The sequence below is a fragment of the Poeciliopsis prolifica genome, unplaced genomic scaffold (genome assembly GCF_027474105.1).
Source record: "Poeciliopsis prolifica strain line A6 unplaced genomic scaffold, Auburn_PproV2 SCAFFOLD005, whole genome shotgun sequence".
Lineage (NCBI taxonomy): Eukaryota > Metazoa > Chordata > Actinopteri > Cyprinodontiformes > Poeciliidae > Poeciliopsis > Poeciliopsis prolifica.
The window spans coordinates 8,294,368-8,314,947 of NW_026562380.1; the positions used below are offsets into that span (position 1 = coordinate 8,294,368).

The 20,580-nt window shown below is 38.1% G+C and overlaps 5 protein-coding genes across 7 annotated transcripts; 2 read left to right on the forward strand and 3 right to left on the reverse strand.

Moving 5' to 3' along the window:
• Nucleotides 1-4,050: 4,050 nt before the first annotated feature.
• si:ch211-217g15.3 (uncharacterized protein LOC368914 homolog) lies at nt 4,051-5,138 on the forward strand. Its single transcript, XM_055030191.1, has 4 exons — nt 4,051-4,148; nt 4,240-4,294; nt 4,392-4,429; nt 4,512-5,138. The coding sequence occupies exons 1-4, from the start codon at nt 4,141-4,143 to the stop codon at nt 5,059-5,061; spliced, it is 651 nt and encodes a 216-aa protein (XP_054886166.1). The 5' UTR covers nt 4,051-4,140; the 3' UTR covers nt 5,062-5,138.
• Nucleotides 5,139-5,385: 247 nt separating this feature from the next.
• On the reverse strand, nt 5,386-7,011 carry fuom (fucose mutarotase). 2 transcript variants are annotated; one of them, XM_055030197.1, is made up of 6 exons: nt 6,860-7,011; nt 6,660-6,728; nt 6,509-6,579; nt 6,030-6,128; nt 5,885-5,958; nt 5,386-5,534 (listed from the first exon to the last, which is right to left on the reverse strand). In XM_055030197.1, the coding sequence occupies exons 1-6, from the start codon at nt 6,942-6,944 to the stop codon at nt 5,468-5,470; spliced, it is 465 nt and encodes a 154-aa protein (XP_054886172.1). In that variant the 5' UTR covers nt 6,945-7,011; the 3' UTR covers nt 5,386-5,467. The 2 variants fall into 2 exon arrangements, with proteins under 2 accessions (XP_054886172.1, XP_054886173.1); XM_055030198.1 differs by lacking the exons at nt 5,386-5,534; nt 6,030-6,128 and having other exon boundaries at nt 5,574-5,958.
• A 2,397-nt stretch (nt 7,012-9,408) lies between these two features.
• Nucleotides 9,409-13,618, reverse strand: echs1 (enoyl CoA hydratase, short chain, 1, mitochondrial). The gene is made up of 8 exons (XM_055030182.1): nt 13,464-13,618; nt 12,457-12,654; nt 12,239-12,366; nt 11,670-11,769; nt 11,490-11,594; nt 10,068-10,187; nt 9,921-9,988; nt 9,409-9,832 (listed from the first exon to the last, which is right to left on the reverse strand). Exons 1-8 carry the CDS (start codon nt 13,552-13,554, stop codon nt 9,767-9,769), a joined length of 876 nt encoding a protein of 291 aa, XP_054886157.1. The 5' UTR covers nt 13,555-13,618; the 3' UTR covers nt 9,409-9,766.
• Nucleotides 13,619-14,432: 814 nt separating this feature from the next.
• On the forward strand, nt 14,433-16,492 carry sprn (shadow of prion protein). Its single transcript, XM_055030196.1, has 2 exons — nt 14,433-14,601; nt 15,235-16,492. Exon 2 carries the CDS (start codon nt 15,235-15,237, stop codon nt 15,700-15,702), a length of 468 nt encoding a protein of 155 aa, XP_054886171.1. The 5' UTR covers nt 14,433-14,601; the 3' UTR covers nt 15,703-16,492.
• A 38-nt stretch (nt 16,493-16,530) lies between these two features.
• Nucleotides 16,531-20,416, reverse strand: mtg1 (mitochondrial ribosome-associated GTPase 1). 2 transcript variants are annotated; one of them, XM_055030178.1, is made up of 11 exons: nt 20,200-20,416; nt 19,986-20,052; nt 19,464-19,566; nt 19,274-19,360; nt 19,129-19,185; nt 18,452-18,542; nt 18,297-18,358; nt 18,111-18,207; nt 17,957-18,038; nt 17,766-17,878; nt 16,531-16,754 (listed from the first exon to the last, which is right to left on the reverse strand). In XM_055030178.1, the coding sequence occupies exons 1-11, from the start codon at nt 20,300-20,302 to the stop codon at nt 16,657-16,659; spliced, it is 960 nt and encodes a 319-aa protein (XP_054886153.1). In that variant the 5' UTR covers nt 20,303-20,416; the 3' UTR covers nt 16,531-16,656. The 2 variants fall into 2 exon arrangements, with proteins under 2 accessions (XP_054886153.1, XP_054886154.1); XM_055030179.1 differs by having other exon boundaries at nt 20,153-20,254.
• Between the last annotated feature and the right edge of the window lie 164 nt (nt 20,417-20,580).

Below are 20,580 nucleotides of genomic sequence, written 5' to 3' on the forward strand. Positions count from 1 at the left end.
TGTGCACCACTTTATGTTCTACTATTATACATAAATACTTTTGCTTGACACTTTTACTCAAATCTCAACTATGAGGCTTTGTTACCTGTGGGAACACAACAGTGTAATGTGAGAAAATCCACACACCCTGCAGCCATATATTTTAAAGCGCTTTAAGAAAGCAAATGTTACTTTTCCATTATTATGCACCAATAGAAGAATTAATTCTCCATAATAAAGTTTGTTCCTGATAGCATGCTAAACCCTAAAAGAACAGTGCTGTATCACATTATGAAATACACATAATCAAGTAATTTTTCTAGGAATTTATATTTAACTGTGCAACATCTGTATTTGCCATGGGATTTATTATTTCTCTCTATTCAGTTATTTGGATTCAGTTCTGTCCTGAATATCGATACCAATCATCTCAGAGTAGCTTGTATGGTTCCCATAAGCACACATTTGTTCACTTTACTGGTTTATTTACTGTGTAAAACTTAAATTATGCATGAGTCAGTTCATTAGATGCACCTGTTTATTTACTTGTAAACACACTGATTATTCAATCAGTCAAATAGCAACAGCTCAGCTTCAGACATCTGAACGTGATAAAGATGACTTGTGTTTTTGCTGTTAAAGGTCAGATGGCCTACACCAGCAGAAGATTGTCTGTTAGTAAAGAACTGGAAAACAAGGCTGCATTTCACAGAGACCCATGAAAATCAAACAAGGGGGAAAAAATGAAGGAAAAAAAAGTTGCCTGGTCCAAATAATCTTAATTTCATTTTCAGGCAAGGCTCTGAGCTCTAAGTGGCCAACCGATCTGCGTTTCAGTGTAGAAGTGTGTCTGTGCTTGTGAGTGTGAATGTGGCACTAGTGTAAAGCGTTTAGAGCGGTCAGCATGACTGAAAAAGCAGTATATAAGTTCAGTCCATTTATCTTTTGGAGACCCTTGTTACCATCTGAACATGTTTTAAACACCACATCCTACCTAAGCATTGTTGATCATCATGCTTTTTCTTATATGAGCACAGAGAAGAATCTTTCGACAACTACTTTCTGCCAGAAACAGAACAAAACTCAAATCAGACCAAAATGGTTTCTAGACAATGAAACGTCTTCACTGTACTTCAACGGCCTCCGCAGTCACCAGATCTTAACCCAACACATCATTTTCACGTTCATTTTCAACATGAATGTGAAGATGACAAATCTGCAGCAACCGTGTCATGATGTGAAGCCAATATAAAACAAAATACGTGAGAAATTTATCTGACACAATTTTCTGTTCTCAAATTTATGTTTCATCAAATGAAAGCAGTTCTCAATGCGAAATGGATCCAACCTCCGCCTTGAGGTGCCTGGTGAGTGTAGGTGACCACAATATTTAAAAAATAATATGTTTTATCTTTAAAGTTGTGTTTTGATTTGTCAAATTTAACTAAGTGTTGACACAAATTTTAAACAGCATAAATTATTAAGCTGTTTACATGATAAATTTGACATGAAATACAAGGGCAAGAAACTATTAGGTATAAGAGGCTAAAATGCTAAAAGCATTCTATAGGTGTCTATACAAACATGTGATTAAAGTCGAGGTTTTGTGAAAAAAACAGGCTGTGGTTTCCCTTGTTTTTCCAGTGGTTGGTAGATCCTTTAAATTACTGAAGAGAGCCACATGTGCCGCTTATTGGCATGAAGTGTGTTTGATTTAATAGAGTTTTCCAAAACATTAGCTCTCCTCAAGTGGAAAATCTTTTTAATGAGAAGTGCACAAAACATGGTAAATAGCCATTAGACTTACTTTAACAGCTCCCACATGTTTACTGTGTTTATGAGGGGTGTGACTGAGAGAGGAGAAGGTTGTTTGACTCGTTTCTGTATGGGGGAAGAAACTGAGAAAGACCACCTGAGCTTTTCCTTCTCAATGTATCTTTAATGTGCTATTTCCATGGGTGAAACACACAGAGTCAAAGCTGTGTAAAGGATTACCTGCAGCGAACAAAAAGATGAACCGTCTTATGCGTCTCCCTCCAACAAATAATCTCGACTACCCTGTCATCAGCCTCCTGTGTCTGTCTGCTGTAGAGCGCTGCTGCCCCTGATCCATCTCCTATTGTTACCTAATTATATGAAGTCATCAGACGGCTCCAGATCTCAGACTATCTGTGTAATCACACTGCTATTTTACGCACCCCGAGTCCCTCACAGAAACACATTTTTCATTAAAATTCAAAATGTTAAAAGCTGTAGAATTGTTCAGATTTATTATCTCTGCTCTTCCACGGAGGTCCTTCCTTCACACTCTTTAATTATAACTCTAAACTCCATTAGATGTCTGATGTGTGTTTAATGAATGTTGGTGAGGCATCCGTTAAGTTAATTGCAGATCATTGAGATAATTTCAGTTATTTAGAAAACCCGCAGCTTTTCCAACTGTTATGAGGGTGGGGGTGGGATTTGACTGCAGACTGAGTGAGCAGGCAGAGCTGTGGTTAGCCACAAATAGAGCCCTGTGCTGCGGGACAACCTTTATGGGATTTACTGACAGTAATGATGCTCATGATGAGGTGTCAGATTATTGTTTTAGAAAGCTGAAGCTCCTTTTATGTTTTTCCTTCTCTTTTATGACAAACAGCCTTACAAACTGTGCCGAGGTTTAGCGTGGAGCCTCCTGTCTCCGGCTGACTGCCACCTGTTAAATAATATGTTCTCTATTTGTTGCTTTACCAACAGAGACGGCTTTGTTACAATGAAACGTGACAGCTGCATTTATAAACGCTGTGCTATTATTAACTACACAGCACAGCTAATATCCTATACTTTAACTACAGTTCAAAGATAATAAAAAGGTATTTTTATTTCCTGTATCACAGTCACACATAAAACGTTTTGTGTCTGTACATGAGATACAGTAAACATATACTCAGGGGCGGTTCTAGACAGGGGCCAGCTGGGGCCCCTGCCCATGCAGAACTAGACCTGGCCCCTCGACTGAAGACACAATACTAAATAAATTTCTTAGAATGACATGTACTGGCACAAAAAACATAACTAATTCTTTGGACTAATTAATTTGTTTACCTTCACTTTAAAAATTAATTTGAAATGAAGCTGTTGCCCTTCAGTTTCAGCTGTATTGATATGGAATCAGTTTTCATCTTCCACATCAGGGGTCAGCCACCTGTAGCTCTCATGAACCATCAACGAGGGATGAATGCCAGTTTCCATCGCTCCAACATCATCAGGCAATGATTTGTGACCCACAACTGGATGCCAATGAAGCTCCTTTCACCGCACTCCTCATTCCTCGACCCCATTGCGGAATTTTTCAAAGTATGGTGGTGGAAAGTAAAGGAAGATTGCACTGCAATTCCTGCAACCTTTATTGTACAGTTTTCCTTCAGGAGATTGTCTTATGTTCACATTTCTACTTTTCTTTTCTTTTCTTTTCTTTGTACAGTGCAAAAGTTCTTTACTAAATTGAAATATACTTTATTAACTACAAAGAGAAATAAAATGTCATTAAAATGTATTCAAAGAAGTAATGTAGATAGTGATGACTGTGGGCAGGAATAATATCCTGTAGCAGTCTGTAATACAGCAAATCTGAAGAAGCCTCTGACTGAGGACGCCATGTTGTTATATAACAGTCTAATGAATAGGATGATCAAGGTGATCCATAATGTTTTTAGTATTCCTACGAAACAATATATATTGGACTCAAAGGTCATGAGCAGTGATGAGGACATATTTATTATTTGTACATGTGTGCATAATAAAACTAGCTGATATAAAATGAGCTGTCATCACAATTCTCCTGATAAGGAAGCCTAGTCATAATACATCATGTCTTTTATAAGATAAAATACTGCAGACATGCATTATTGCTATTCTGGATGGAAAAAATAACAATACAAAGCTTGAAACTGATCAGTGGTTTTCATTACTGTTGTTAAAAGCTGTTTTAGGTGCATGACAGAGACCAGATGAACAATGATGAATTACTCACAAATGCCCTCACTGAGTTAAACATAATACAAAGGTCAAGCAAACACAGCAGGTTTTATTGGTGGGACTTTGCTCGTTTTTTTTTTCCACAGCAGGTGAACGCAGGGAGTATTCCTCATTGCATAGCTGACAGCGGAAGCAGACACCATGATTCGGTAAGTATGTTACAAATCTCTTGAAAATATTCCTGGCTTTTACTTGAACTATACTGAAATTTGAATTAATCGACAGTCTTTTCACACGCAGGGTTTCCATCATAGTCAGCGTTTTGCTGATGCTAAGCGTCAGTGCAAAGCCCTGGGTATGTGAACGTACTGTTTAGGTTCAGATTGAATCATGCAAACGTTAAAAGCTTTTTGCTTTGGTGATAGATGTTTAATACTTGCTCTCCTCTTCAGAATAAACCTTCAGACAAACACTTGGAGCAAAGGGTTGTGTAAGTTGGCATCTTCAACCAAAAGCACAAAGCACAGTGGCCTCTTCAGATGAAGGCTGACACTGCATGTTCCTTATTACAGGCTCATTGATGACAAAGGGAAGCTGTCCTGGGGAGCAGAGGTGGAGCCTCCAGAGGACATGGACAGGATCGAGTATGAGGTCGACCCTAGTATGAGGATCTGGAACAGCATGAAGGCCAGCGGACAGGAGAAACACTACCTGAAGCCTGAGGAAGATCTGGATATGATTTATCATCCTTCAACAGTCGAGCTCCAAGCTCACATCAGAGAGTTTGGATACAAAGCTGAAGAGAAGGAAGATGATCAGCATTCGCCTGCACAGATGGACCAGGTAGTTTACCTGCAGCCTGAGGAAGACATGGATGACGTTTACCACAAAGAGCCCCTCTTACCCGCCCTTCAACGAGATGTGGCTGAAGCTGCTGCTCCTGTTGACATTCCCTCTCAAAGAAAGTACACTGAGCCAGAGGAAGATCTCGATGAGCTTTACCATAAAAGGTTTGACAAGCCAGTCCTTCAACAAATGGTAGCTGAGGCTCCTGTCGACATTCCCTCTCAGAGGAAGTACACCGAGCCAGAGGAAGATCTGGATGGACTCTACCACCAGTGATCCAGGCTTAGCATTTGTTTAACATAAGAGATGCAAATGTATAATTTGATTCTATTAAACTGCTTTACATGCATGAATCAATTGCTATCTACTTTACATTTCATGTTGATAGAAGCGTTCTATGCATTCATGAGAGACTTCAGGTTTTATTTGATGAAGGCAAGGAGTGAAGGCGCAGAGGAGAAATAGGGTCATATGTGCTGCACATGAGGGCAATTAAAACATATTTTTCATATTAATTGCAGAACAATAAAGTATGATGTTTTTTGAGCTTTGAATAAAAACTCAACCCAAAATAACCATGTATATATATATATATATCTTTTTATTTAAACAGTAATTTATTAAATTTGTCTCATATTACTGAAAAAAAAAAATTGGAATCTCTGGCAAAACTATGTTTCCTTCACTGCAGCATCTCAGCAGGAATGACTCCCTTCTTCAATATTAAGTTTCCATAAAGAGCAGTTTCCCTGAGCAAAACAAAACACAGAAACATACAAAACAATTATAAAAAAAATAAAAAATTGGGTGTATTTGGAGTTGAAGGTCAAAATCTGAAATAATGAAATAATTAAAGAAGTAAGTACGAATGGGAAGAGAAAAAATGGAGTCCCTGAGTTTTCCCACAAAATTTATTTCGAATGTTCATGTTTGTTTAAGATGTATTTTACAGTTTCAGAAAAAAATCATTATTTTTAATAAAAAACACAGTGAAGACTTTGAAGAATTGAACAAATCTAAAACAAGCAGGACACCAGATTTTCTGGACTGCACTTGGACACCCACCGCCACATTTAAGTCAAAGCAGAAAAATACGCACCCTGTCGCCACGACAGCGTAGGCCCTTTTAGCTCGTTCGTAGAAATTAAATCTTTCCATTTTCTCCAGAGAGCCCTGCATGTGAACAACAATCAGTAAAAACTTATTTTGTTTTAGGTTCAGCCCGTACGTAATTAGTGTCGTACCTGTGAGCCTGCCTGGCAGAGGAGCAGTATGTAAGTGTCCCACACCGGGACAGATAAACGTCTCTGTTTGTCACTGTCTACCAGATCCATGACTGCTGCCTGTCGGCAACAAATTTAACATGTGATACTCTTGAAGATACATCTGCTCTCTTCGCTATTTCTGCATTTGATATGTTTCAGCCTTATTCCAAAATGAGTTTAATTCAAAAAGTCCCTCTAAATCGTAGAGAAAATACCACCAAAAAATGTCACAATGTCAAATGTTTCTATGTAATTCAACAAAATTTTAAGACTTAAAAAAAAAGTAATTAAAGGTGGAAAAAACTTTACCACTTATATATGTGACTTCTTTGGGGAAAAAAATTATATATATATATATATATATATATATATATATATATATATATATATATATATATATATATATATATATATATATATAAAACTCTGATTTTCACATGCATGTGTGGGCCCTGTACCGGTCTGTCCACGTAGGTGTCCAAGGGCAACAGCGTTAAAATCGCCTCTAAAAGTTGTGGGATTCCCAGACCTGTAACCAGAATGAGTCAAAGTCAAAACAACAGTGTAGTAACACGCTCTGTCTGGTCCAATGTTTTCATTTCACCATACCATCAGCTCTGATCTCTTTTGGACCACAGGCACAAATAGAAGAGGCAGGAAAATTTGCATCTGCAAGGACTGAGGATGATAAAACATGAAATTAGTTTCACTGCTGACACAAATGAGCTTTCTGACCTTTTACAGTTCAAACACCACAGGCTGCAACCACCGCAGGACATGAATGACACCAGTAGAGCTGTGGATCATACCCAGTTCATCCCCATGGCCCATTTTGGCCAGCGCATACAGCAGCTCGGGTGATAAAATAGAGGGGATCCCCTTCAGAACCACCATCCTGCAAGCCGAACAGCTCAGAATTCACAGGAGCAGAAATCGAGGCGAACCGAGAGGATTTCCCTATATCCACTTCCGTTTTGTTTAGCTTTGCAGCACCTACTGGCCAGAAAATGAACTACAAGCAAATATATATATATATATATATATATATATATATATATATATATTTTTTTTTTTTTTTTTTTTTTGTCTGGAGCCTCTTTAGTCAGCAGAAGGATGTTTAGTTTTTAAAAGTTTTTAAAACAAAATATTATTTTATTTCTATAAAACATCTCACACACTGAATTAGTGAAAAACAGAATTTATTTTTCTAAAAATATGCAGTTTAAGATTATATTTAAATGCCGAGCTCACAAATAGCCAAGGAAAAATAACATTACATGCTCATGAAAACACAAAAACCAAGTATGGATCTTTTTCCAGGTCCAACAGGAGCAGGAAAAAATCTAAAGTAGCCTTAAATGAAACTGTTAGCAAATTTCACACAAAGGTTTTTCTAAGTGTGTTTATTACTGTTGCATTTGTTAACAAGTCCTGAGCCAACTCAGGTTTTCCTGAGACAGTTGCAACATTTGCTTATACTATGGTTCAGAACTAATGAGAACTACTTTCACATAAATCCAATTAAAATATATAAAAGTTTTTGCCTCAAATAATTTAAGCTGCAATGTTGTGAAGTAGTAACTACAATGGTTGTTCATTCATGATTCAGTTTTTCTCAGTTGAACTGAAAAATATAGATAACAAAAATATGCACATTTCTAATGTTTTTTTATATGTTCAGATGTTTCATGAATAGCTATATCTCTTCTATTTTGTGGTCTTTTTGCAGCAAAGCAAATCAACAGACTGAACCTTCTTTTGGAAAAATAATTGTGTATTTTTCACTATGGCTTGTAGTTTGAACACTGACCTATTCGTGTCCATAGAAGCTCAAATAGAGCCAGCAATGCGACTAAATCTCACAGCTGCTGTGTTATTTTGGGGAAATAAAAGTGACTTTGGGGGAAGTGATTTGAGGCTGCTGAGCAGAAAAAAAAGAACCTTGCAGGAGTCAGGCCTGTCTGCCAAATCTGAAAGCCTCTTCTCCTTCTACAGACCCATGCTGTTCTCGCTTTATTTCGGCTTCTTTAAATGAGTTTATCACGCTATGAGGGTTTGCGCTGCCAAATTGCAACGTTTTGCCCCCTTTGTGTGCACGGAGAGCCTCATTTAAGTCTACATTTATTATTTTGACCTTTCGGCAGCCTCAAAGAGGAGCTCCTTTTCTGCTCCTCTCAGTGTTCTTTTGTGCTTTCCTGCAGAGTGAGAAGACAAGTTTTTTTTCTCTCTTCCTTTTAAATGTTTTGTTAGAGGTGCTGACAAGTAAGCAAGATCCAGGGGAATATTGAATAATAACAATAAAAAAAAAAAAAAATTACGCTATTGCCTTGTGAAGATTTGAAGTTCTGCCGTGTGAAGATCAGAGAAAGAAAAGATACCTCCTGATGATTGGAGCAGCAGCAGAAAGCACACTTTAACCAAATTGGTTCTGGTGGTTCTCTTTGAAGATCAGTGGTTCTGCATTTACAGCGCAATGGAGCTTTTTTATTTACAACAATGTGTATGTTATTCAAACGTATCTGAGTAGATTGTCAGTTACTTTATTTCAGTAATTCAATTCAAAAAGTGAAACTCAGGCATATTGTTAAATGTTTATTTCTGATTATTTTTGATGCCAATGGCTTCCAGCTAATAAAAACCTAATGGACAGTTTCTCAAAAAAACATTTTAATATGACAATTTTTTCCCATGTTTTCTTCCCACTAAGCATTTAATACTATGTTTGAATATTCTGTCCATTGTTTGGATGTTGGACATAATCAGCTGTGATGGAAAAACACAAGGGAAAAGAATATATTATCAGGTTGTCTACTCCTGTTTATGTTTTGAGATTATGGGATGGCTTGGTGCTTATTGCGATCCACCCTGGACAAGTCGCCAGTCCGTTGTACAGCAACAAATCTAATACAAATTCACTCGTTGTTTATGACGCTGCTTTCATAAGTTGTGACCTAAATCAGGGATGTCCAAAATGTATCCTGCAGGTTTTATTCCTCTCTGTGGCTCAACACCCTGGTAACAACCTTGTGAGCATGTCTAAGCTCTGCAGAGACCTGCTAATGGACCATCATTTGATTCAGGTGTGTGAACCACAGAGAACTAAAACATGCAGGACACTGGTCCTTCAGGATTGACTTTGAACATCCCTGACCAAAACAAAGTGCTTTTCTAAGCAGAGAAATAAAATTCACAATTCCCATTTAGCTTCCACGTAAAGCCTTTAAACAGCTCCACCTCGTGGTCTAGAGTAGACAATGCAAAAATCACATGCTACTTTTCCAACACAGCTAAGGTCATACTAATGAAAACTATGGAACACCACCTTAACATCTTAAGTTTCAAGAATCCCCACACAAAATTTAGTGTCAAAAATTGTTATATAGCTTTATTTGAAAAATGCACACACAATAAACTGCTACAAACAGTTGAAAAATGAAAAGGCAGAATTAGTAGAAATTATTCATCGAGGTTCATCCTTCCTGTACACACAGACTACATATCAGTTTTCAAATCACCACCACAGTCAAGTCTCCTGATTCAAAACAGCACTTTGTTAGCTCTTGGCCCCAGCAGGCTATGATGGGACACGGTTCACTTCACTGTTTATAATTTTCAGCTGGTTTTCAATCCGGATCTCTGTGTTACACAATGAATTACCAGTGAGGGGAGTGATCAACTCATTTCCAAAACCCAACAATCTTCTTTGAACTTTTTAGTTACTGGTCCTGGAAATTGGCTTTTCTTTTCTCCACAAATGCTGTCATGCCTTCCTTACGGTCATCCTGCAGATAAAATCGGATTTAAACATCAATGATCAGCTGTTAAGAGTAATCGCTAGCAGTGGATCACCAAACAGGCTTTTCTACTTACCGTTGCAAAGGTAGCATGGAACAAACGCTTTTCCAAGCGATTTCCTTCAGCCAAAGTCAGTTCATAAGCTGCAGTTTAACAAATGACCAAGTTAAACAAAGTTGATGATTCAGACTTTCATTGGTAATAAATAAATTCTGCATATACCTGCATTCACAGCTTCTTTAGCCATGGCACTGACCAGTTTGGAATTGGCAGCAATTTTCTCCCCACATTTAACAGCCTCAGATATGAGCTGGTCCGCAGGATAAATTTTACTCACTAAACCTGAAAACACAAAAAAATGAACGACAGAATGTGCTTCATTGCACGTCTGATAAGATACATTGCATCACATATGGCTTTCTGTGGGTCATTCAGATTAATAAACAAATTATTAAATAATCAGAAGTTACAATAGCTGATTTAGCTTCTATATAATTACAATTGCTCTCTATATATGCTTCTATTTTAAAGGTAATCCAATTTTATAGAATAGAATAAACACCCAAATTAAGAGAAAGAATTGTCTTTTTTATTTTTCTTGATCACTTTTCTAGAAGGAACACAAAAACACATTTTAATTAAACTCTAGTGAAGCAAAAACTATTTTTTCTGTTGTTTTAATTGTACATGTCGTTTTAATTGTACATGTCTCTGCGGCATGTTCAGATGATCATCAGGTAAAGTTTAGAGGTGCATAATTTGATGCCTAAATAGAGATAATCTTGTAATCCTTTATTTAACTGTTGGATTTAATGCTTGAATTTATATCCAAAAAGCCAAGATGCTTTTTTCTTTTATATACTCTCTATATATTCACACGCTAGTGAATTATAACCACGGACATTCACATAAATGAACAGAGATCAGAAGATCTTTTCTGCAGAGGTTGTTCAAACTACCGAAGGTAATTTTTGATGTTTGCATTGTTTTACTTTACTCACATAGCTAAATTCATTCCACAAAAACAAACAAACAGACAAAAAAAATACTACAAAGCTCCTTCACATCTGATGTTCCTCTGGCATGACTCTTTGTCTTCAGGTTCTTGCATTGATATTCAGACAGATTCAAGTCAGAGAAGCCAGTTTTTTTTTTTTTTACTACCACTGAAGGATGTATAACTTGACAGTTTTTACACATCCAAACACACTTAAGCCAAATTTCACAGTGGGTGTAAGGCCTTCCTATTTTTTCTTCAAATATAAGGAATGTCTCTATGACAAAAGAGCTCTAGTTTCTTCTATTCTGAGCCAAAGCTTGCTTCCAGTAAGCAGAATATTTTTCCAGTCTGTCCTTGACATACTTCAGTCTGGCTTAAATGTGTGTCTGGTCTTCAACCTTGTATTCTACTCTTGTGTAGAGCTGTAGTTATAATTTTCTACAAAGGGAGTTCAGATCCTAACTTGGATGAGTCCTTCAGTAATGTTGTACTCTTTTTCTCAAGTTTAAGCTGGTGTGTTTTAGTCCCTGGGTAAAAGTGAATAGACAGATTTGATGCCAAATAAAACCAGAAACCGATGTAGATCAAGTAAAGCCTGATCATTGCATCTTTTTCATAAAGTTACTATTTACTGTTGCCATTACCTGACTGTTTGGCCTCCTGAGCATTAATCCTGTCTCCTGTCAGTACCATCTCCATTGCCAGGGATTTGCCAACAGCACGAGTCAGACGCTGGGTGCCTCCCGCCCCTGCAGGTAAAACAGTCATGTAGAGTCAAAGCAACAGCTCTGTAAGATCGACGTAGGACAGAAAGAAGTCTTTACCTGGGATGGTCCCCAGCAGGATCTCTGGTTGGCCAAACTGCGCCTTCTCTCCAGCGTAGATGATGTCACACATCATGGCTAGCTCACAGCCTCCACCCAGCTGCAACAGAATCAGAACAAGGAAAACAATCAGGCTGTACGTGTGCAGTTTTCTTGGAAACATGTTAATTTAACAAGGTATGAATGCATGTCTGCTGGTTTTAAGGTATATTCAACAGCAGGAGTGTGCCGTTATACATAGAACAATAACAGAAATGTGATATGTAGATAAAATAATGTTGCACTCCATAAGTGTGAAGAAGACTTCTAAAGGTGCTTTTCCACTGACAAGTGTTGCACCAACAGGTTAATGTGTGATTTGGATCTACCCAAGGTAGTGAGCTTCTCCATTATACAAGGATTTCATGACAGTTAAGGCCTCATGGCTAAGCAGCATTAAAAGGTGTTTGTTTGTTTTAAAATGTTAAGTTTCTGTTTTTTTCATTTGGTTGGATTTCATGTGCTAGATTCTTCTGGAGAAAGATTTTTTTAAAAAAGAGAGAGAAAATAAAAAGCTTTGTGATACTTACAGCAAATCCATTAACAGCTGCGATTACAGGTTTCCTCACTGTGGACACTCTGTTCCAGTGAGCCAGAAAGTTCCCACTATAACATTCCTGAAAAGTTCGATTCTGCATCTCTTTAATATCTGCTCCAGCTGAAAAAACACAACAGCAGAGTTCACCAGTAAAACAATCACTTAAATAATCCAAACAACCTGCCGATATAACAACATGTGATGCCATACCAGCAAAGGCTCTCTCGCTGCCAGTGATGACGACAGCTCCAACGTCTTTGTCAGCTTCAAAGGCGTCCAGCGCCTGCTGCAGCTCCTTCATGAGACCGTCACAGAGAGCGTTGAGAGCCTTTGGTCGGTTCAGCTGAATGAAGCCTACATTGTTCTTGTCACCTCGCTTTTCCACCAAAATATACTCGTACTGACCACCTGCATGAAGAAGAAACTACCTTTACGATCACGATGCACACTTTGCAGAGTTAACTGGCACTTTCATGTATATGTTGGAAGCCACTCATTCTTTTTCTGTAAGTACACTGATGCTTGAATTGTTTAGTCAGTCCATCCACCAAGGAGAAAAGGTCAAATTAAAATAATTAAGAAACTGAATTAGAACATTCATCAAACTCTGGTGGATAGTCATTTGTTTTATTGTGTAATGCAACCAGTTGGTGCACAGATCAGAAAGTCACCCTCAGATAAAATGTATTAGAATTAGAAAACAAAAGCAAGAAAAATCCAATAAAACAAATGTTTGAAGAAATCTTATCTGGAGCAAGCCAGCAGCTCTTATAGCTCACATTTGACAAGTTAGATGTATTCAGAAAATCAGAACAAAAAGTTGCAGGGTCTGCGCTACCTTTTAGTAAGTTTGGAAAAATAAAAGAGGAGCATATGATCAAGTCAACATTTGAAAATGTGTTTTTTTTTCTTAAAAGTGAACAAAATCTTGGTTTAAATCAGTGCATTCATGTTTTAATGTAAAGAACAAACAAAACAACAAGAATCTAAGTGATCTACTGACAGTTGCAGCAGCAACATCAAAGTTCTAAAAATATACTTTACAAGCTCAGATAACCTCGTCCCTTTATAAATAAATGTCATAAAATGCAGCGGCAAGGTTAAAGATCCGTTTATCTGCTGCACACTTGGACAGCATCCAGATATCTTGACATTGCATTATTGCAACCAAATGTTTGTTCGCCCCGCGGACCCGCGGCTGCTCTCTGACCACACACCTGAGCTGCAGAGGCGGCTGGCGGACAGCAGGGCCGGCGCTGCTCTGGAGGACTTCAGGAGCAAAGCCGCGTTTCTGCACAAAAAGGCCATGACAGCAGCGACACGAAGAACTTTGATGCAGGCTGGTTAGTGGGACCTTCCTCTTCCAATTTCTTCTTTGGTGCTTTTTTTTTTGTGGCGGCAGGCTAAAAGAACAAAAAGGCTTCACCGCCATCTAGTGTCTCTGGAAAGACATGCAAGTTATTCATTTATGAAATTCTTCACCTCACTTAGAAAATGGTTTTCATTGTGATGTTAACTATACATTCAAACATCAAGCATGAAATAGATAAATTTACTTTCATTATATGTAATTATTAGCTAAAATAATAATAATAAAGTTATCTAATCACACTGTACATAATAATAATAATAATAATAATAATAATAATAATAATAATAATATAATAATAATAATAATAATAATAATAACCATCTTACATGAAAAAAAAAACGTAGAGGTTATGATTGCAAATATTGTATATGTGAAGAGAAGTTGGAAAATGTGACCGTGTGTCTCCAGCTTAAGTCAATAGCTCAGGATAAATTAAGACACTCAAATTAGACATTAGAAGACAAGACAGTTTTATTGGCGCTTTTTAGGTCAATTCAAAGTGTTTTACATGAATAAAAAATTGGGGTGTTCCCATAATTCTACATCAAAGGCATCTGTAAACAATGTTTCAGCACCTTTGCAGTTTTAGAAGGTATTTTCCAGATGAGTGGAGCTATAAAAGAAGCTTGGGAATGTTTTAAGACTCGTCTTAGTGTATCAACACAGTGGAGGAGCTGGTGCAGTTTGTGAATAGTGCAGTGGAACATCGATGTCTCCAGAGCATGATTTAAAAAAAAAAATTAGCTTCAAAAAAATAAAAATGAAAATAACTATGAACTAAATAATAAAGAAATAAACAACTGGATATAAAATTAATAAATGAAAGGAACAGATAAAACATTTCTTTCTTTTTAATAATCTGATGCGCCTTTAAGAGCGCGCCGCGCGTTCTCGGCATCGTCTGGGCAAGCGCGCCCCTCCATCAGAGACAATCCGCTGGATCTTCCTCCGTGGGCCACATCAGCAAGGATAACAGCGATAAGGTGAGCATGAATTTATATGTTGTTTATGCAAAATCCCCCTGAGTGAGGCGGCATCATTTTTAAACGTGAATCGTTCAGGCAGCAGAGCATTATCTAGGCTAATTAACGAGGCGGGCTGAGCATCATATGCAAATGAATAGTAACAATGTAACAATGCAATGAAATGCCTCTGTTCCCCTTATTGCATTTAATTATCAACAAACGTTTATTCTCCAACTTTATTTGCCCACTTAATTGTAGTTACACATTTATATACTAAAACGCAGACATGCCTTTGAAATGAGGGCCTATTATCAGAGATAGTGTTTTATCCATAATTGCCCACTGGAAGGTCTTCTACTCCATGCATCGACAATTTTGGTGTTCGAAATGAATAAATGTTTTATTCCATTTCATATAATTCCCTTACGAGCATGTTGTGCAACATGGACATCAGTCTTTGCTGAGAACATGTTCAGCAGCACTGAGCACATCACAACACCTCAGATCTCATCATCACTGATCCACCCTGAGCTCAGTGCAGCGCAAATATCACGATGGGCTGGAGGTGTTTTTCATCTGCACCACACAACATAAAACAAACAATGTTCGGTTATATCACTCCTGTGGGCCATATTTCGTCTTCTTGCATAGATGTCTGGAACGAAGCAGCTGGTTGCGACGTGCTGGACCTGCCTGCTGCTCTCCGCTTTCCTGTGGGAGCCTGCGCTCTGCAAAGGAGGTCGCGGAGGCTCTCGGGGCTCCTCTCGCGGATCCCCCGCGCGCAGCTCCACGGCGGGGACCTACCGGGGAGGCGGAGCCTACGGCGGAACGCGCTCTCGGTTCAGGGTCGCTGGCCGGACGTCCCCGGTGAGGGTGGCGAGCGCTGCAGCGGCCGGAGCCGCGGTGGCCCTATCGGCGGACAAATGGTACGCGTCCGCCTACCGCCGCAGCAACACGGACAGCTCGGAGGAGGAGCTGGATTACTACAACAGGACCAATTACTTTGACGCATTAATGTCGAGCTCGTCTCAGAATGGATCCTTTCTCTCTAATGTCGTCAATGTTATTATCGCAACATTTTCCGCAAAGTATGGACTGGCGCTGGACTTTATACAGTAGATACACTTCCATCATTTTAGGATAAATTCCTGATCTTAAGCCCAGATTAGAAGGACTGTCACGAATTCATCATTGTGCTGTATGTATTTACAGTGATTTTATACTAGTGGACACAACATTACCAGCATTGTATTCCCTCTCACTATTTACCTTAAAAACATATGCACCATGCAAAATGTTATGTCTGAAAAACACAAAGAGCCAAATGCAACTGTTTTCATACAGTTGTAACTATACTGCCGATATTTTTACAAATGTAAATTTTTATTGCAAAGCTCTCGACACCTCACCAACAGATTTATGGGTCGTTTAAACAGACTTTGATCCAAAAATTGTTGGCACATGAACAGCAGACCGAGATCAAGTTGGAACCGACATAATTCTGTCTGAAATTAAAGCTGCTGATCTTGTCCTTGCGTACAGATCGAACTTTTAATATTTATTGATTTCCTGAAAAAACATAATTTCCCCACAATGTTTTGGTTCATCTTCTTATTATCTTATGTCCTAGATAAGCATTTTCTCCAATTTCCTTCTTCCATGTTCTTTTATAGCATCTTGGGTTTTGAGATCTGTCACAAACATCAACAAGTCTCGCTCTTTATATTTACTCCTTTCTCTTGTTTCCTTCTTGTGTTCATCCTCCCAAAGGGTCTCTCTCAGGAGCAACAGACTGTTCCATAGCTATAAGTGCACTCAATTACACTCTGCAACTCTTGTGTGCATATTAAATAAATGGTTTGTAATCACTGTCTCTCTGCTAATAAATAAACTGTTTTAACCATATTAACCTCCTGCCTTCTGTCTTATAGTGAACTTTCCAGGATATATCAGTTAAATACTTTTATTCACAAATAGTATGTGGAGGTTGATCTCTACAAAACATCAAAGGAGACATAAGCAGTCCTCTTTTGTTGACATTTAAGAGGTGAATAAATCTAAAAATGTGTCAGGTCAGTCCAAGAGTACTTGTCCCAGTTCTCCTTTTCTGAATGCTCTGATGAAATTGTAAGCTGCTGCCGTGTAGTTTGGGATGGTGACAGTGATGTTTCCTAAAGCAGACAGAAAAAACCAAATACATTTTCTAAAAAGACATCAAATAGTAGTATTTCTGTTGAATGAAGTGACAAGTTGAAGCCCTAGCCATTGTATGTTGTTTTTCTTAACATTTTAATGTAAAAGTGTAAGGAAAGTAGCATAACATCACTCTGTAAAGTCGTTTAGTGGGAAATTAATGTAAAAAACTGTTTATTTTTTAGTTTAAATGTAGCAACAATACTGGGACTTTAATTGGTACCATTTGTCTTGGTCAGATGAATCTAATACTAAGCTTTGTTAGAACTAAATACTCATTGTTTACTATAAAACAAGGAACAACTATGTGGAAACGTACAACAGGGCCACTGTTAAGCACAGTGGAGAATCTGTGATGCTGTGGGCCTGTTTCACATCCTTAATGCTGTGGAATGGCATAATGAACCACTGCAAAGGGAAATCTGGCAGATGGCAGAAAACAGAAAAACGGGTCATCATTAAGTCCATCAGCATCTTAAGGGGAACAGAAGCTACAGAGACTCCGGGCCGGGTAGAGAGACTCTCCAAAGAGAAAGGATCCATCGCTCTGTCTCCCTGAACCTTTTTTAAATGTTGATAAACAAGTTCTGTCCTGTTGGGAAAATGTGGTTGCCAAACATATTCACAGCACTAACAGGTGTGACACTGTTGATTTTGGAATAATTTCCGAATGTGAGAATAAGTGCACTCAAAATTTTCATAAAAACTCTTAAAGCACAGAAAAACATTACAAATAATATAAGAACTGTTATGGACGTAAAAGACTTCAGGCTTTCACATGTTAGCTTTGTACTCTATTGGTGCTGATCAGTAGATTTTATCATCTTAGTTAGAAAGCTGTTGGCCATGGTTTCATCTTTACTGTGCAGACAACAACATTATCTCAATATTAGACTCAGCATAAAAGCAAACAACTTCCACAAGTGAATATATTATATTAATAACAACTGGATGTGCCGTGTGAAAGTGTAAGACTTGCAATTCCTCACCTATTCCAGTGATGGCTTTGACTCGCTGAGTCTTTCCGAGTTTCACAGCAATACGTTTGAGGACGTGCTGGATGTCGTCACTTGGCTCTTGGAGGTCATACTTCTCTACATATCTGCATACACACAACCAAACAGTGAAGAATACGACAGGCATGACTTAAAGACAACGCTCGAGCAAATCAAATTCATACCCAAACCTCCTGAGTCGGTTCAAAGAAAAGAGCAGGTAGTCTGCAATAACATCTTCCCCCACCAAATGGTCCAGGATAGTTCCTGAGGTCGCAGATAAAACATTTGTTTAGAATAACAAATGTTGGACCTAAATCTGAACTGTGTTCGACTCACCACATAAAGCCAACTTCATGCCCGTCTCCACGCTCTCGATCTTAGGGGGTAACACGCCGGGTGTGTCCAGCAGGTACATTAACGGTCTCTCAGAAACCTGAGAACTAGGACTTGTTTAAAAATTGCACGGCTATCAGTGCACAAAGACAATAAAGTCACAGAATGAAACACGTTTTCCACTCACACCTGTATTTTAGTCAGGACGGCTTTAGTTATCCCTGGCTCTGCACCCACTCGCGATGCACGGCCTGAAATTCGCATAATTTCTTAGCCACTGCTAAGAAGCCAAAATAACTGAGAGATATGATTTAATTTCACAAGCTATTAATTATTATTCTTACCTTTTTTAACATTTGTTCTTCTCATTGCATTAATAAGTGACGACTTCCCCACGTTGGGCACTCCGATCACCATGATACAGTAATCTCTATTCTGAAATCATTGCATGAAGAGTGAAAGATCACTTAAATGGTTAGTAACTGAAAAAAACAATCAAAATTACATACACTATTGTCAAACTATGTTGATATAATGTAAAATTTATGAACTCATGCTGTTACTGCTTAGATTTGCATTTATCTATACATTCTGTGAGAAGTGATTTTACAATATCATGAACTTATCAATAGAGAAAAACAGATTCAGAGTTTTTTGTGTCTTGCATAAGTATTCATACCTCTCAAACTTTCCCACATTTTGCCTGAAATAAAAACTTATCTTGCACTTGAGTAATCATCACAAAGTAGTGTACAATTGTGAAGTGGACGGAAACAAATGTTTTCAAAGCCTTGTTCAAGAAAAAATATATATCTCAATTTGTGAGTTTGCAGTCAGCCTCCTACACCTTAAGCACTCTTCTTTGTAAAATAGCTCAAGCTCACTCAGGTTGGTGAGAGAGTTCTCACCGACATCATTAAGTTGTGCCATCGATTCACAATTGAATTTGGTCTACTGAGGGACCACTTCAACAAATAAATTGAAACCCAAATGAAAACATGTGTCAATGGAGTGTGCCAACCTCCTCTCTGTTAAAACGGTCACTGGTCTTAATCAATTCCATCACCACTGGCACCAACTACAGAAAAATAAGAGAGGAAGAATTGCACTAATGGCATTTAATTAACTTCAATAAGCTACTTGTTTACAGTGAAGTTAGTCTTTACCTTTTTGACGTTGTCATCTCTTTGCTTTAAACAGTCCGTAAAGAGAACATTCTTCACCCCATCATTTTCTAGTTTCTTCAAGATTTTCTGCAGTTTGAATGTGAAGACAAAATAAAGATCTTGTTAGAGATCTTGATAATTGTTTAAAAGTGTATTTTTCTATATAAAAGGTAAGGTAAAGTCCTTTTACCTGCTTATTGGATAGATCAGCAAGGTCCATCTTGTTCAGAACAAGGAGATGTGGCCTTACATTCAATGAGTCCTGAAATATGGGGTTTCTTCCAGACAAGGGGATTTGGTCATGATTAAGAAAAATAGTACAAACAAAAGTAAACCTATAAAGCATGGCTACATTTCCTTTTGTTTCCCACTGACAGAATATAAAAAGAAATAAAAAAAACATTTGCACAAAGTGGAGATCCAGAGGTATATCACAAATTGTCAGCTTTGACTCAGGAATTAACAAATATTGGCAAACGTGTGCATGAAATGCAATCACTATAATCCAAAGCTCGATGAATCCCTCAATGTTCAACCCAAGGTTAGGTTATGAAACAATATCCCAAGCTTTGAGCATTTTATAGAGCTCTGTTCACTCAATCATACAAAAACTGGAGCATGTATGGCACAATATCTCTAATGGCACAGTCACAATGTGGACTTATTTAAATCAAAGCAAAAGCCTAATTCACAATGAGATGTTTTAAAGGATATTCTGGCATCATGGATTTCTAGGATGCAGTCAACGTTCTTGAGGTTGGCTTTCATCTGCTTCAACCCTGCAACCAGCACACCGTTTTACAACAAATAGCAAAAAATAATAATAATGAAGTAAAAATAAACAAATAATATTTAATGTAAGGAAATTTAAACAACTACCATGCTATTTGTATGAGCCTGGAGATAACTATAGAAGAGGATGTCACCTTTCGCCATGTGTCCTGGGAACCAGTGAGCCACATCCCGGCCTCCAAAGTCAAACACTGTCCTGAATCTGTCGACATTTCTGAGAGTCTGGCAGAGTTTCATCTCCACAAACCAGATAGTCTAAGCTAACATACGTAGCCTAAACTAGCCACTTGTACGTAAATGTGTCTACTAATTAAAACACCCCCAATGTCCAATGTGTTACACTGTTTACATACCGACTCGAATATTTTCCATACGACAACGTTCCGCAGCGCTTCAATGACGCAATACCGCCCTCTGCAGGCTGACAACAACGGAACTTCTTGAGCGGAAAAAGAAGGCAGAATAGGATACATTTATGATCTAAAGATTATTTGTTTACCTACGTTAAACAAACG